We start from the raw sequence: 17,024 nt of genomic DNA on the forward strand, positions 1-17,024 counted from the left end.
TTTTTAGAAATGTTTGCAAATTTTTATTTTTTTTAAAGAAAGAAGAAAAAATATATATCACACATAAGTATTCAGACCCTTTACTCAGTGCTTAGTTGAAGCACCTTTGGCAGTGATTACAGCCTGTGTCTTCTTGGGTATTGGCGCGACAAGCTTGGCACACGTGTATTTGGGGAGTTTCTCCCATTTTTTCTGCAGATCCTCTCAAGCTCTGTCAGGTTGGATGGGGAGCGTTGCTGCACAGCCATTTTCACGTCTCTTCAGAGATTTTTGATCGGATTCAAGTCCGGGCTCTGACTGGGCCACTCAAGGACATTCCGAGACTTGCAATGTCTTGACTGTGTGCTTAGGGTTGTTGTCCTGTTGGAAGGTGAACCTTCGTTCCAGTCTGCGGTCCTGAGCATTCTGGAGCAGGTGTTCATCAAGGATCTCTATGTACTTTGCTCCGTTCATCTTCGCCTCGATATTGACTAGTCTCCCATTCCCTGCCATTGAAAAACATCCCCACAGCATGATGCTGCCACCATCATGCTTCACCGTAGGGATGGTGCCAGGTTTCCTCCAGACACGATGGTTGGCATTCAGGCCAAAGAGTTAAATCTTGGATTTATCAGACCAGAGAATCTTGTTTCTCATGGTCTGAGAGCCATTTGGTGCCTGTTGGCAAACTCCAAGCAGGCTGTCATGTGCCTTTTACTTAGGAGTGGCTTCCGTCTGGCCACTCTACCATAAAGGCCTAATAGGTGGAGTGCTGCAGACATGGTTGTCCTTCTGGAAGGTTCTCCCATCTCCATAGAGGAACTCTAGAGCTCTGTTAGAGTGACCATTGGCTTCTTCAATCACTTGAATTTACCACAGGTGGACTCCAATCAAGTTGTACAGTAGAAACATCTCAAGTATTATCAATGTAAACAGGACGCACCTGAGCTCAATTTAGACTCTCAAAGCAAAGTGTCTGAAGACTTGTAAATGTAAATAAGGTATGTTTTTTGTTATTACATTTGCTAAAATTTCTAAAACCCTATTTATGCTTTTTCATTATGGGGCATTGTGTGTAGATTTTATTTTATCCATTTTAGAATAAAGCTGTAACAAAATGTGGAACAATTCAAGGGGTCTGAATACTTTCTGAAGGCACTAAATATGCACACACACACACACACACACACACACACAGCAGGCCTTGTCCCGACTTGACTTCAACAGCCTGTCAGATAATATCAGGGACAAGTTGATACTAGAAACAAGGTCTCTTCAGCCACATGGGTAGGTGTGTGTTGTTTCCCAGGCTCATTGACTGGGCTCAAACCAGGTTAATGCCCCAAACCTGTCCCGTGCCGTATGTTGGGTGTGGAATGGGACCTTTCTCTGTGCCAGGCACTGCAGTGCCCAGCATGCCACACAATCTGATTATACCACTGTGAGCCTCAACCCAGTGGGCAGACTGCCACTGGTCAGTCGCACACACAACACCAAGGCCACCCACGTGCAATAGGTCAAAATATTTGGGATTTTACAGTAGTTCCACTGCCTTGCAAGCCAATAATCTTGTTTTGATCTAATTATCAAAATGTGTGCCAGATGTGTTTGAGGTTAATCAACCCGTAGTAACCAGAGGGATAAAACAAAAATCTGCTCTGATTTACTTGAGCTTCCACTACAAATGTAGGTGAGCACTGTCCAAGCATTATTGCACGTGCCCACAGTGACACACATAGGACTGATCAGAGAATATACTGTGGCTCCAGTGATCAGTGAATATACTGTTGCTCCAGTGATCAGATAATTTACTGTAGCTCCAGTGATCAGAGAATATACTGTAGCTCCAGTGATCAGGGAATATACTGTAGCTCCAGTGATCAGAGAATATACTGTAGCTCCAGTGATCAGAGAATATACTGTAGCTCCAGTGATCAGAGAATATACTGTAGCTCCAGTGATCAGAGAATATACTGTAGCTCCAGTGATCAGAGAATATACTGTAGCTCCAGTGATCAGAGAATATACTGTAGCTCCACTGATCAGAGAATATATTGTAGCTCCACTGACCAGAGAATATACTGTAGCTCCAGTGATCAGAGAATATACTGTAGCTCCAGTGATCAGAGAATATATTGTAGCTCCAGTGATCAGAGAATATACGGTAGCTCCACTGATCAGAGAATTTACTGTAGCTCCAGTGATTAGAGAATATACTGTAGCTCCAGTGATCAGAGAATATATTGTAGCTCCACTGATCAGAGAATATACTGTAGCTCCACTGAGTGTGTGGAAGTTAAAGCCAGGTACTGGTGAATGTGGTGGTTGTGTTGTGGTTGTGTCTTTAGTTTCAGTGCACATGCCTAAATCCCTGCGGTCCCTCTGCAGTGGGAAGCCCACTTAGGTTTTCGTCACCTGGCAGGCTTAGCTGGAGCTGTATCTCAGAGGAGTCTGACCCAGTTAGGGGCTGGCACACTCCCAGCACCACACTGCATACAGCCCAGTCAGTATGACTGTCGTCTGTGTTACCAGCCCTGCATGGGGGAACGGGACGACTGTGTTCGTTGTTTACAGTAACTTTTGGTGTTGTAATATCGCAAACAGACATGGCTGTTTCCCCATTAAGGATTCCATCTTTAAGCCCTGCATGTACACAGCTTCACTGTCCCTGCCCTGGATTAAAGCCCTGTGTGGATTGCTTCAACCACACCGCCCATCCACACGCAAATTACATTTCCATTCCAGATTCTATGCAGCCCAGAGTGTAGTCCATCTGTTCACGTTTGTGTGTGTATGTTGGGTGAGCTAGAGGAATGCCTGCCTGACTGACAGATCCACAGGCAGTACCCCAGACACACCCCTGTTCATCTCTCCAGCTTTATCTTGGTCTCAGGGGATTTATGGTAATTCTGTGTAGCTCAATGGCTTAGCCTTAGAGGGACCTGAATCTATATATGTGGTCTTACGGACAGAATATAATAAAAAGAACTCAGTGAATCACATACTTGTCTGCAAAATGAGTCACACGCAAACAATGTTCTATTTATTTTATCTTCACATTTCTCTCATCTCATTGCATCACTTGACCCTTCCTATGAAGAAAACAGCCAGCCAGACAACCAGAAAGAACAGACAGACCCCCTGGCCACCCAAACACCCCCATCCCGGTCCCCCATTTGTCTTACCTACAGCCGGAGCATCATACTCATCTCCCAGCAGGATCTCTGGGGCGGAGTAAGCCAGCGAGCCACAGCTGGTCATCAGCATGGTCCCGGGCTTGAAGAGGTTGCTGAAGCCGAAGTCGGTCAGCTTGACGGTCCCCTGCTGCCTGAAGAACACCACGTTCTCTGGCTTGAGGTCTCGGTGCACCACGTGGAGCCGGTGGCAGTAGGAGATTGCTCGGACGATCTGGGCGAAGTGAACTTTAGCCGTGTCCTCAGCCACGCCACCCTCGTGGCGCAAGATGTAGTCATACATGTCTCCTCCATCACCCAGCTCCAAGATGAGGTAGAGCTTGTTGGCAGTGTCGATGACCTCGTAGAGCCGCACCACATTGGGATGCTGCACTAGCTTCATACAGCGCACCTCCTGCAGCAGGTGGCCCGTCGCCATGGCGTCCAGCTTGGTCTTGTCGATCACCTTGACCGCCACCAGCTGGCCTGTGAAGACGTGGCGTGCCAGCTTGACAACAGCGAAGTGGCCTTTACCCAGCGTGCGATCCAGGTCATAGAGGCCGGCGATCTTTCCCTCGTAGCCGCTCTTGGAGGCAGCCATGTCTGGGTGGGGCAGGGCAGAGACGGGGTGAGGGGAGTGGTGTGTTGGTGCTGGAGACAGTCTCAGTCTGGATGAGGGGCCTTGGAGGGGTCTTGAAGCTCTATGGAGTCTCTCTCTACTGATGCATTACCTGGACAAACAGAGAGATGTGACACAGAGTTGTGCTTGATATCAAACAAGATGGAGGAGGGTTTTAGTGCAGATTGGTGTGTGAAATGGGGTGTTTGAAATAAACTAAAACCAATATACTTTGGTCCTTATATCTCAATGTATTGTAATTTTTGCAGTCTGTTGCAGCTAGGGTCCTTATTCCAGTGCAAGTGCTCTGATCAGTGGTACAGACTGAGTGCTCATTGTGTGGACTGCCATTACAGTACTGCTACGGTAACACACACACATTATGCAACTGCTTTCAACAAGCTATTCATTGTAGAGGTCTATACATTTGTGCAAACTATATTACAATATGAACAATATGATCTACTTTTACAATCTTGAAACAAATTTTATCAGTCATAGTGGCCATTGTCAACATTTATGCAAGAGAATTTAAACTTCAGAACCGTTGCCAAAATATCCTGGCTGCACTTCATTCTCATTTCCAGTTTCTCACACAGACTGTCCTGCCACTGAACCTATGTTCTACCTACGTGTACATGCATGCGCGTGTGTGTACAGTAGGCCTACCAGACAGGTTAGGGAAGCGTTCCTATCAACATAAGGGGGTGGAAGCATCAAGCAGGAAGTAGCCTTATTGACAAACACAGACAGTTGAGGAGGCCATGTTACGACAACCAAAAAGGTTTTTTCTGTGACACCTTATGACATTAAAACAGTCTCAAATCCCTTAATGGCATCATCAACACCCAAGCAACCTTCTGTGCCTCCAAGAATCCCAGAGGACTTTCGAAGGAAGCAGGAAAGAAGGCAGAAAGAACAACAGAACAGGCGTCACTATTGTAGTGCTCTAGGCATAGATACACATAACTGTGAGGATAATAGCCAGGACAGGAGAGAGGAAAAGCTAGAATAAACAGAGGTTTAGTTGGGGAAGGGCTCGATGGAGGAGGGTGGCAGATACAGACAAGGTTGGAAGGGATAAAAACTATGGATGTTGAGTGTGTTTAGGGAATTAGTGGCAGGGAGTCAGATAACAGCAATCCTGCAAAAATGGTATGGATCAATATCTGTAATGAGATATCATAATTTGTTTGTGTGGGTGTATCGCAGTGTGGATGTGTGTGTATCGGGGGGTGTGTGTGTGCATGCGTTTGTGCGTGTGTGTTCGTGCAAGTGTGTGTGTGCGTGTCTGTGTAACTGAATGGTTAAAGAGCAACTGCCCCTAAACTTCTCATTTATAAAACAGTCTGTGGCATTAATTAGACTACAAAAGTGTAAATAGGATAATGTTGGTCAAAGTCAGTCTCATCCAAAACAGAGTTTGTGAGACTTGTGATCGTGACTGCCTCACAATGTAAATTAAGGTTGGGTTTGGTTCGATCCCACCCACACCCACAGCTGGCAGCACTCAAGTGATCATCAATTTGGAGGGCAGATGCCCATGGTAAATTTAAATTTGGGTTGACTTTGGATATCCCTATGGGGCTAGTTAGGGCCCATCGGTCAATTACACAATATACAAAGGGACAATATGTTAAAATTCCAATAGCGTTAAATTTCGATGACTTAAAAACATCAAACCAACTATAAATTGTAGAAATGCATATGCAAATATTGAACGCATTTAATGAGAACTAAAAGGTGAACAACATGAAAATGGTGTAATTTTACATTGTGTAATTTTATTGACGGTCCTTAACTAGCCCTGGGGAAATGCTATCTAAAGTCAAACAAACTTTGCCACGGTCGCACACCTGCTGGCTGAAGCTAATTAGCTAAATCATTTGGCAAACTCTTCCCCACTTGCAAACACACTCATCAAATCAGACCCCGAGACCAAGACACGCATTTCTTAATGAACCATATCTAAAAATCAGGCCAAATCAGGAAGTGCAGTCGCCCTTTAATGAGAAGCAGAAGGGTTGGAGAGAGAGCAGGCCTTCTCACATGTGTCTGAGTGCAGAGTCCTTGGAGGAGCATGTGCAGACAGACACAGAGCTCTGTCTGCAGAAATCAATGCTGCTAATTATTGACCTACCCACAGTCTGATGGGCTTCTGATGGCCAAGTCTCTGGACTCTCTCTCTCTCTCTCTGCAGCATAGGAGACACCCAGGCCTTCAGCCAACAAGAAACAGTCTCATAACATAACTTGCGCATAATGCTAAAGATACGTGGATGGTTAAAGAGCAACTGCCCCTAAACTGGATCTTCATGTTTACACTGTGTTTTTGTTGCCACTGCAAAGCTGGACAACTGAACTTATAGCTAACCTACCTGAAACATTGTGGGAATCCATTAGGGTTAGGTGGTATTATTACAAGAAGTGAACACAAAGGGCGCTATTTTTAAAACCCCAAAATTATTAGCTCTCTCATAGTTATACTTAACTTATAAGCAGTGGCACAGCACGCCCCCCTAGCGGGAGCTGTGGGAGTGCGTGCTGTGCCACCAGAAATTATAAAAGAGCCGTGTCCCCGACCCAAAAAAGAATACAAATAAAGCTTTTGTATTTAATGCACAAAACAATTTAAGCAACAGGGATCTTGATCCAGGAGGGGATTTAATGTCTCTGCTGTAACCAAGAAGCTTGATCTTGACATCTAGTCACTTAGCAAGTTAGCAAACCAAATGCATAGCTAGAGGCCTGAGCTGGATATCATTTATTTGGCATATCTTAGATTTCTTATAGTTATATACTTAACATAGATAGAAGGAGTGGCGTAGCATGCACCCCGGGTGCCCCCAAATTGTTTAATTTAAAATGTGTTTTTTTTATGGTATTGAAAATCATACCATTGGTAATTCAAAATATACCGTTTATAGCATATACTGAGGTATCAGCCAAGCCTAGTGTATACATACACTAGAGCTGTGTTCGAAAACTAACTCATACTAACTAAGTTCCCGGATGTCGTACTAAGTTCGCTAAAATACGAAGTATACAAGCAGTGGACACTATTTCCATTTTTTTAGGTCCCATAATGCAATTATTCAGAAAATGAGCGTAGCTTCACAACGTTTTCAGATTTTAAGAAAATGGATCAAAATATGCAGCCAAAGTCCGACGAGAGCTTATAAAAATTCATTGCTTTAACAAATTATGATGTTTTAAGACTATGTTGAGCGACGTAATGCCTTTTCAAATAAGTTACACGTTATGTTGGCTGACAATTTGTTAGCTACGCTATCCTTACGACCGCATAGCATATCATTACAGCAGTATGTACCGGTGTTAGCTAGCTACCTAAAGTAATGTTAGTTGGCTACTAATACATCAGACCTTCCAGTATATTAACTATATGCTAACTAACTACCCAACGTTGACTGACTTGATTATTCATGTCACGCTTAGCTAAGTGGCATAGTAGTTGTGTGTTCTCAATGGACATGGTTAATTCGTTCTGGCTATCTAATTTCAGAGCACTCTCGTGTGAGTGTGCCAGAGCGCAGAATAATTCAACTCAAATCTAATTTTATTTGTCACATACACATGGTTAGCAGATGTTAATACGAGTGTAGCGATCTAACAAGTAATCTAACAATTCCACAACAACTACCTCATAAAGGAATTAATAAGAATATGTACATAAAAATATATGAATGAGCGATGGCCGAACGGCATAGGCAAGATAGAGTAGATGGTATAGAATACAGTATATACAGTAACAAAGTATTGAGATAAACTTTTGTTATTGACCAAATACTTATTTTCCACCATAATCTTCATAAAAAATCCTACAATGTGATTTTCTGGATTTTTTTTCTCATTTTATCTGTCATAGTTGAAGTGTACTACCTATGATGAAAATTACAGGCCTCTCTCATCTTTTTAAGTGGGAGAACTTGCACAATTGGTGGCTGACTAAATACTTTTTTGCCCCACTGTACATATGAGATGAGTAATGTAGGGTATGTAAACGTTATATAAAGTGGCATTGTTTAAAGTGGCTAGTGATACGTTTAATACATCAAGTTTTCCATTATTAAAGTGGCTAGAGATGAGTCAGTATGTTAGCAGCAGCCACTCAATGTTAGTGATGGCTGTTTAACAGTCTGATGGCCTTGAGATAGAAGCTGTTTTACAGTCTCTCGGTCCCCGCTTTGATGCACCTGTACTGACCTCGCCTTCTGGATGATAGTGGGGTGAACAGGCAATGGCTCGGGTGGTTGTTGTCCTTGATGATCTTGTTGGCCTTCCTGTGACATTGGGTGGTGTAGGTGTCCTGGAGGGCAGGTAGTTTGTCCCCGGTGATGCGTTGTGCAGACCTCAATACCCTCTGGAGAGCCTTACGGTTGTGGGCGGAGCAGTTGCCGTACCAGGCGGTGATACAGCCCGACAGGATGCTCTCGGTTGTGCATCTGTAAAAGTTTGTGAGTGTTTTTGGTGACAAGCCGAATTTCTTCAGCCTCCTGAGGTTGAAGAGGCGCTACTGCGCCTTCTTCACCACGCTGTCTGTGTGGGTGGACCATTTCAGTTTGTCCGTGATGTGTACGCCGAGGAACTTAAAACTTTCCACCTTCTCCACTACTGTCCCGTCGATGTGGATAGGGGGCTGCTCCCTCTGCTGTTTCCTGAAGTCCACGACAATCTCCTTTGTTTTGTTGACATTGAGTGTGAGGTTATTTTCCTGACACCACACTCCGAGGACCCTCACCTCCTCCCTGTAGGCCGTCTCGTAATTGTTGGTAATCAAGCCTACCACTGTAGTATCATCTGCAAACTTGATGATTGAGTTGGAGTCGTGCATGGCCACGCAGTCATGGGTGAACAGGGAGTACAGGAGAGGGCTGAGAACGCACCCTTGTGTGGCCCCAGTGTTGAGGATCAGCGGGGAGGAGATGTTTCCTACCCTCACCACCTGGGGGGTGGCTCGTTAGGAAGTCCAGGACCCAGTTGCACAGAGCAGGGTCGAGACACAGGGTCTCGAGCTTAATGACGAGTTTGGAGGGTACTATGGTGTTAAATGCTGAGCTGTAGTCGATGAACAGCATTCTTACATAGGTATTCCTCTTTTCCAGATGGGTTTGTGCAGTGTGCAGTGTGATTGCGATTGAGGTTGCGTCGTCTGTGGACCTATCGGGGCGGTAAGCAAATTGGAGTGGGTCTAGGGTGTCAGGTAGGGTGGAGGTGATATTGTCCTTGACTAGTCTCTCAAAGCACTTCATGATGACAGAAGTGTGTGCTACTGTACACCACTGTGTTTATACAGTGGTGTACAGTATGCCTCAACAAAAATCAGAGTCAACATTTTTTTTTTTATTAGTCATAGTCATTTAGCTCAGTTACCTTCGCTTTCTTGGGAACAGGAACAATGGTGACCCTCTTGAAGCATGTGGGAACAGCAGACTGGGATAAGGATTGATTGAATATGACCGTAAATACACCAGCCAGCTGATCTGCGCATGCTCTGAGGACGCGTCTGGGGATGCCGTCTCGGCCGGCAGCCTTGCGAGGGTTAACACGTTTAAATGGCTGCAGTAAAGGAGAGCCTGCAGATTTTGGTAGTGGGCCATGTCAGTGGCACTGTATTGTCCTCAAAGCGAGTGTCATGCCCTGACCTTTGAGAGCTGTTTTATTTCTCTATTTGGTTAGGTCAGGGTGTGGTGTGGGGTGGGCATTCTATGTTGTATTTTCTATGTTTTGTATTTCTTTATTTTGGCCGGGTATGATTCTCAATCAGGGACAGCTGTCTATTTGTTGTCTCTGATTGGGAACCATACTTAGGCAACCATTTTTCCCACCTGTCTTTGTGGGTAGTTAACTTTGTTTGTGGCACTAATGCACTGTAAGCTTCACGGTTGGTTTTTCGTTTATTGTTTTGTTGGCGAAATGTTGAAATAAAAAGGAAAATGTACGCTCACCACGCTGCACCTTGGTCTTCTTCCAGCAACGGCCATGACAGCGAGCAAAGAAGTTGTTTAGTTTGTCTGGGAGCAAGACATCGTGGTCCGCGACGGGGCTGGTTTTCCTTTTGTAGTTCGTGATTGACTGTAGACCCTGCCACATACCTCTCGTGTCTGAGCCGTTGAATTGCGACTCTACTTTGTCTCTATACTGACTATTAGCTTTTTTGATTGCCTTGAGGAGGGAATAGCTACACTGTTTGTATTCGATCATGTTTCCGGTCACCTTGCCCTGATTAAAAGCAGAGGTTCGCGCTTTCAGTTTTGTGCGAATGCTGCCATCAATCCATGGTTTCTAGTTGGGGAATGTTTTAATAGACGCTGTTGGTACAACATCACCGATGCACTTGCTAATAAACTCGCTCACCGCATCAGCGTATTCATCAATGTTATTTTCAGACGCAATGTGGAACATATCCCAGTCCACGTGATCAAAGCAATCTTGAAGCGTGGAATCCGATTGGTCTGACCAGCGTTGAACAGACCTGAGCACGGGCGCTTCCTGTTTTAGTTTCTGTCTATAGGCTGAGAGCAACAAAATGGAGTTGTGGTCAGATTTTACGAAAGGAGGGTTGGGGGAGGGCTTTGTATGCATCGCGGAAGTTATAATAACAATGATCCAGGGTTTTGCCAGACTGGGTCGCGCATTCGATATGCTGATAAAATTTAGGTTGCCAGCAGCATAGTTAGTCACCAACTCTCTGGATAACATGAAAACAGCCTAACCAGCTCTGCTAGGGTGAGTAAAATGGTCAGAGTGAGGTGTTCTCTCAGTTGTGGCTGGAAGTAGCTAGAAGTAGCTAGCAAGCTAGACAACGTTAGCTTGGGTGTTTGACTGCCGTTGTGAGGTCAGAACGCTCGGATTAACCCTACTCCCCGGCCAGAGCGTCAGGTGTGGGCTCTAAACGATCCGAGAGCAAAACGCTCTGAGTTTACAAACGGACAATCTGACAACGCTCTGAATTTACGAACACTCAGAGTGCACTCCAGATTGATTTTACAAACACACCCGAAGTGGTATGATGTCTAGCTAGTAATTTGTTATGCTAACAAGATAGCAAGTGGTTGCACAGCAACAGCATCAACTTCTGGTAGACAGGCAAATGGCTAGTATTATCAACTAAAAGGATACCGTTTGTTTACAGTATACTAAAATGAACTAATAGCATATAGTATGTAGTATATACACATTAAGTAAGTTAGTATGGGTATTCAAACACATCACTGTACACAGAAAGGCAAACTCACTTGTGCATTCAAATGAACACAGCCACACAAACACAATGTGTGTGACTTGCCTCAGGATCTGTCCTTGGGATAGAGCTTTTATGTTACCATCTGAGAGATACAGCAGTTATGTTAAACAACACTCAGTGGACAAGCTGTGCTGTGGTAGACTGTAAAAGAGAGGGGGAGTGAGAGAGAGAACAGGAGAGAACAGAGAATGAGAGAGTTTAAGGATAAGGCCATCCTCCTATTCACTGTGGCTTTCACTGCCTCTCTTGTCAGTTAACAAAGCATAACAGGTCTTAAACAGACCACTGTTTCCTATAGGGAGCAGGGAGGGAACAACACTGTTTCCTTCTGATAGTGTTCACACAGGGAAAAGGCTTCCGCTGGGGAGATTCATTTTACAGTTATAAAAACACACAGACACACACACCGACAAACTAACACATACATACACTCTCACGCACACACCCACATGCCTTCAGGTGCACGTACACACATACACAAATAAACAATGCCAAGGCATCATGATTTTAGTACACTCAGCATATTTCTTTGCAAACATAAAGGATCTCACATCTTGAGCCAATTGTTGAAAATATCTATTTTTGCTGGTGCTAGCTGAGCAGAAAAGGCAGAGAACACATTCTACCTAAGTGAACATTTCAGACAAACAACAATAGAAGGGCCACACTTAAAGATGCACGCAGGGATCTTAAGCGCAAGAAATGTGTAACATATTGCACAAATTGAGTTCGTAACATATCACAGGAATTTCTAAATAAAACGGATGACGTAGTACACAATTTGATGACACAGTACACAAAAAAAGGGGACCCATTTTGGCTCAAGAGCACCACTTTCAAAACTACTGGCTGAAATTATATAAAAGTTTGAGAGTGCATCTTTAACACAAGGACAAGGATGAATATGGACCCATGCACTGCCACACACACACACACACACACACACACACACACACACACACACACACACACACACACACACACACACACACACACAGGGTACAGCTGGGTAGGATTATGGTGTGAGAGAAGCATAACGAGAGAGGGGCAAGGGGATGACTCATTCGGTTTCGTATCAGAGGGAGAGTAGAGAGTGATAGGGTAGGGATGGAGAGGGGAAAAGGGAGGGAGGAGGAAATGGAGTCAGGATAGTGAAGGGGAAAATGGAGGGAGGGGTGATGGAGGAACAGAGTGGGGTTTCCTTAGGTATGATCTCATCTCACTTGTTCCCATCATGCAATATTCAACATGGTGAGGTCCACGTGGGAATAGGGGAGCAGAGACTTGAGAGAGCACTCTCTCTTCTGAATTCTCAATTCACTCATTACAACAAAGTAGATTCAATTCTACACTCATTCCCAGCATTTAAACTCATCACATATTTAACTCCTCCATTACCTCTGTCTCTCCCTTTGTATGGAACAGCATTTTAATATTAATAGAAATACAATTGGGAGGGGAAGTACAGTGTTGAGTGGGTTGTGTCTTAAATACCCTTATATCGGTCTATCCTTGTCATCCTTCCCTCATAACTAGGGCCCAAAGTTTGGTCACGGACAGTCAAATCAATATGGTGGACACCTATCCAGTTCTTTCACCTATCAGTGGTAATGAGCGAGCGGAGTTGAGGACAGCATGGCTCTCAAGACCTACCGAGACACATAGTTAGTTGATGTGTTGAGCAGCACACGCTCTGTTCCCTTATGCAGCAGATCGAAGCACTAACAAAGGCTGTGTGCTGAGACTGACTGCTGCAGGGCCTGTGTGACCTGGCTGCTCTCCCTTCTTTCCTGTCCCCTCTCTCTCCCCTAGGCCCACCCCATGACCCAGGGGTCACAGCGCAGGCAGAGGACAATCTGTCTCCTCCCGCAAATGTTTAAAAAAATTAACTGAGGACAAGATGGTCATAAGCAGTAACTTGTACACATGCCAACAAGCCCTCACACACACATGCACTCTGACTGTATACACACAATCACATGCTTGTTCCCTCAATTATCAACTCTGTAGGATCACTTTAACTTTCCTCTGCTATTCAATCACCCCATCTGTATTCCTGTCCACCCTCTTCTTCTCTCTCCCTCTCTGGTTGGTGGTCCTGTGATGACTCAGAGTTGACCCATGCTCCATGGTTTCCCTGGAGAAGCCAAGATAATAAAAAGAAGAGGTGCAGGCCAGGATCCAGCTCTCTTGTTACAGTAACGACCAATAGGCTACAGCGTTATCAGTGTTCACACAATGCACTGTGAGATGCCACCGGACTTGCCACCCCCCTAACACACACAGAACACATGAGCAATTATTTTACTCATCATCCCCTGTACTACAATCATCATCATCTTTCATTATGGGATCATGAACATCAACAGTTTACTTACATTAAAGCATTAAAAGTTTCCGCTAAACTTGAATAGGAATCTGGATATTAGAGAGGATGGATCGATCATCCGTGAGTCAGTGTAATTTTCTGTGAAAGCTGCGAGCACATATGGATAGATATCAAAATGCAAATAACAATTGTCCCATTGTCCCCTTGGAGATTAATATAAGCAGTACAACAGCCCGGCGTAAACACTTGCTTTCGACTGGTAAACTTCCACTCCGCAACTGCAGTCCTGAGTTCGCAAAATACGCATCTACTACGCATCTGATGAAATGCACAAAAATAGACACGTCGTAAACATCCGCGGTCTGACAATAACATTCTAACCAAAGACGATGATGCTAAAATTGCTAAAAGAGTGAGAATATTGCTACCTTAAAAGGTTACAAAAATAACTTACCATTGAGAGGAAAATGCGTTATCCTTGAGGCTTGTGGAGCGACCTGCCTCTGTAAACAGCTTGGCACTTCTTGCTATTCCAATACTACTTGATGAGTTAGAATCGTAAAGCTATTGGTTTCCAATATTTTCCCGACGTCCTGTTGTGTTCACTGTGCCAGTGGCGTGTGTATGCCCCGATGTCTCCGAAAGGACGAGGCAACAGGGATGGATGGTCGATGCTGCGAGTGCGCCTCTCTGCAGTATTCGCGCATTCATTCACTGTCTGATCGGCTCTGAGCGCTGGCCTGCTACTGACGTCAAAGCATTCCAGCTCACTCGCGTCCTCTGCGGACGATGTTCTCTCCCAGTGCGCGAGAGGAAGGGCTGAGGGCCTATACAGGAAAAAATGTCTGTTCTGAAGTCAAGAGAGAGGAAGAATATTATGCAATGCAACAGCCAGCGTGTCACTGTCTATAATTAGGTAGGTGGAGGAAAGCAAGAAACAATGGGGATAATGCCATTACTCACATATTTCTATGGGTTGCCTTTCAACCACATCACATTAGGTCAACTGTAGCCTTTAGCAATGATTCATAACTACAAAGGCTTTTTACAAATTGTAATTCTTTAGAATGCCCTTGCAGAGAAATAATGAAAACACGTTCTCTTTAGTCAGTATGGCTACCTTAGCCTATGATAAATGACACAATAATATCCTCAGACACCTGTAACAGATGCAATCAACTTGTTAATATCTGTAATAAGTACATATTACACAACATAAGCTGTTGTAAATACCCAAGGAGGAGGACAGAAAGTCCTGTAAACAAACTAAAGCAGATGAGCAGAAGCAAACAGTGCGGAGAGTCCTGGAGTTCTGAGTGGAAAGAGAGAGCATTTTAATCATCCCAGAGGCATTGATCAGGTCTCTGAACATATTTGGCCCAGGCAGCAGAGAGCTCTGGTCTGGGGTGTTGGGACCTGTGCCACACAGACTGACAGCTTGTCTACTAAAAGCTATTCTGGAAACAGTGGAATAAGAAGGGTATCAGATACGGCCTCAAAGAACCCTCTCTCTCTATTGATCCTGGTTGAAGGGCCCCCAACCGAGCCCATCTCACTGTAGGCCACTGACCCACACTGAAATGTGAAAATCCATCATCAAGTGTATTGACAAAACTTTGTACTGGGGCTATAATACAAAACCTACCAGCAGCACAGCTGAGCAGCCAGATATTTTGATTGATTTCATCTTGGGAAAAAAGGAGATATCTCATTCCAATTTTCTGCTGTCTCATATGACCTACGGACATGTCACTAGAGCAAAAAAAAACAGATATTTCTAAATAGAATGGCTAGCTACATAAACAAATGAAAAAAATAACAGTACTGTACCGTGAGTCTGATTATAGCCTACTGGATGAGGAATAGCCTTGAGGAGACTTGTGGTACCATACTCCCATCTAGTGGAACGATGCTATCACTAGAGGCTTCTTTCCTATGACATTTGCATTTTATAAATGCATCACCATTCAATGTGTCACTTTGTGACTTTGGCCAAATTGATAAAAAAAATAAAAAAGCTTGGCTTAATTAAAAGGCTCACAGTAACAAATTGATAGCTGTCTTACAAAACTTGTTTACAGTCGAATGGATAGTAGATTATACAAATGATTCCAAATATGTTATTCAAGCCAAAAACCCCTATTTAATGTTAAAATTTGAAACACTAGTAACCTGATTGGTTTTGCTTGATATTGCTGCTCAATATGTAGGTGGCGTCTCGAGCCAGACGGATTACATCCGCAATCCTTAAATGTTACAGTTAAAAAAGGTCCAATACAGCTGTTTTTTATCTCCAATATAAAATCATTTCTAAGTACCTTACTGTGATTGCTTTCAATTAAAATGGTCAAAAAGAAACAAAAATAGCTTCTTAGCAAAGAGCAATTTCTCAAGTAAGAATTTAACTAGGACTGTCTGGGAATGGTCTGAGTGGGAGGGGACAACTGAAAACTAGCTTTGGAACTCTCGAATTGATCTATTAACTACTTTTGCACCTGGCCAAAATCTATCCCACCAAAACAGGCAGAAATTTCAGGTCTTTTCAAACAGTTCTTACAACAAAATTGCATTATCATAATTAGTTATAATATTATTCCAACCTCAGTGTGGAAATATATATATAACACAGGGAAATCATGTTTTTGACTGCACTGGGCCTACAAGCCGTTGCCCAAGGTCTGGCTAGTTGAGACTAATGTGTAGGCAGGTACCTCGCGTGAGGTCGACGTCAGAAGTGCGATGACGCGAAAGCGTAAGACTTCGCTGTTAAGATCAGAGACTCGTCTCCTGAGCATGCACCTTCGTTCAAGGTCTACATACCTATGTCTCCTAATTACAAACCAAGTAATCTTACTTATAGGTCATCAAGCTCTCTTGAGAACCTTGATGATCCGCGAAATGGAGTCAGTCAGCAGTGGTGAGCACTCTGAAGTTGAACCAGTCCAGGATGTATTGGGCCTACCTGTGGTGACAGGTGTGGTAGAGTCTTCCAACATTTGCCCTGAGAATCGTACCAGAGATGATTTTGGACAGGTAGGAGTGCGAATTTTGGAAAGAGTGGATTCCTGCTTTTTGGCTGACCCATACATTGAGTCAAGCTGGGTAAAGGACAAACTGGTTACATTTGTGGAAGTTTTGAGAAGTGGAATTGTTTAGATTTGTGTATCTGCCTCCTAGAGGAAGTGGGCACTTGGAGTCACGTGGCTCGTGACTCAACCTGTGGTGGGCTTTGCTGTCTGGAGCCACTAAAAAGGGTGATCAGTGGGATAACGTTGAGTGTAGAGGTGGATCAAATTAAAAGGTATATTCCTAGTGTTTGTGACACCTGCCGTTTGGTAAGACGTAGACTCGGTGGCAATGGCGAGACTGAGAATACCCTGTCTGTCATGTTTAGCTTTGCTATTCTGTGAGGGCCTATGTTCTGAACCCGCTTCGGTGCCAAGGATTCAGACATGTTGCAGCAGTGTGTAGAAGGGAGATCCCACGATGTGAGAAATGTGCAGGAAGATATAGTCAGAGGGAGTGTGCTGTTGGGATAGAGAAAGCACTGTAGTCAACTGTGGGGGTGCCCATGCAGCTGGGGATCCGAAGTGCCCTGTGAGAGAGAGACAGGTTGAGATTGCCAGAGTTCAAGTGGGGCAGAAAGTTTCCTATGAGGCAG

The 17,024-nt window shown here is 44.2% G+C and overlaps 1 protein-coding gene across 1 annotated transcript in view; it reads right to left on the minus strand.

Moving 5' to 3' along the window:
* The window catches only part of snrkb (SNF related kinase b), a 37,960-nt gene extending 23,763 nt beyond the window's left edge, over positions 1-14,197 (minus strand). The window contains exons 1-2 of the mRNA XM_021568680.2: positions 13,818-14,197; positions 3,165-3,883 (exon numbers count right to left, since the gene is read on the minus strand). Coding sequence (XP_021424355.2) covers positions 3,165-3,753 — 589 coding nt within the window. The 5' untranslated portion in view covers positions 3,754-3,883; positions 13,818-14,197. The remainder of the gene's footprint in view (positions 1-3,164; positions 3,884-13,817) is intronic.
* Between the last annotated feature and the right edge of the window lie 2,827 nt (positions 14,198-17,024).

Source organism: Oncorhynchus mykiss, chromosome 2, assembly GCF_013265735.2.
Source record: "Oncorhynchus mykiss isolate Arlee chromosome 2, USDA_OmykA_1.1, whole genome shotgun sequence".
NCBI classification, from domain to species: Eukaryota; Metazoa; Chordata; class Actinopteri; order Salmoniformes; family Salmonidae; genus Oncorhynchus; species Oncorhynchus mykiss.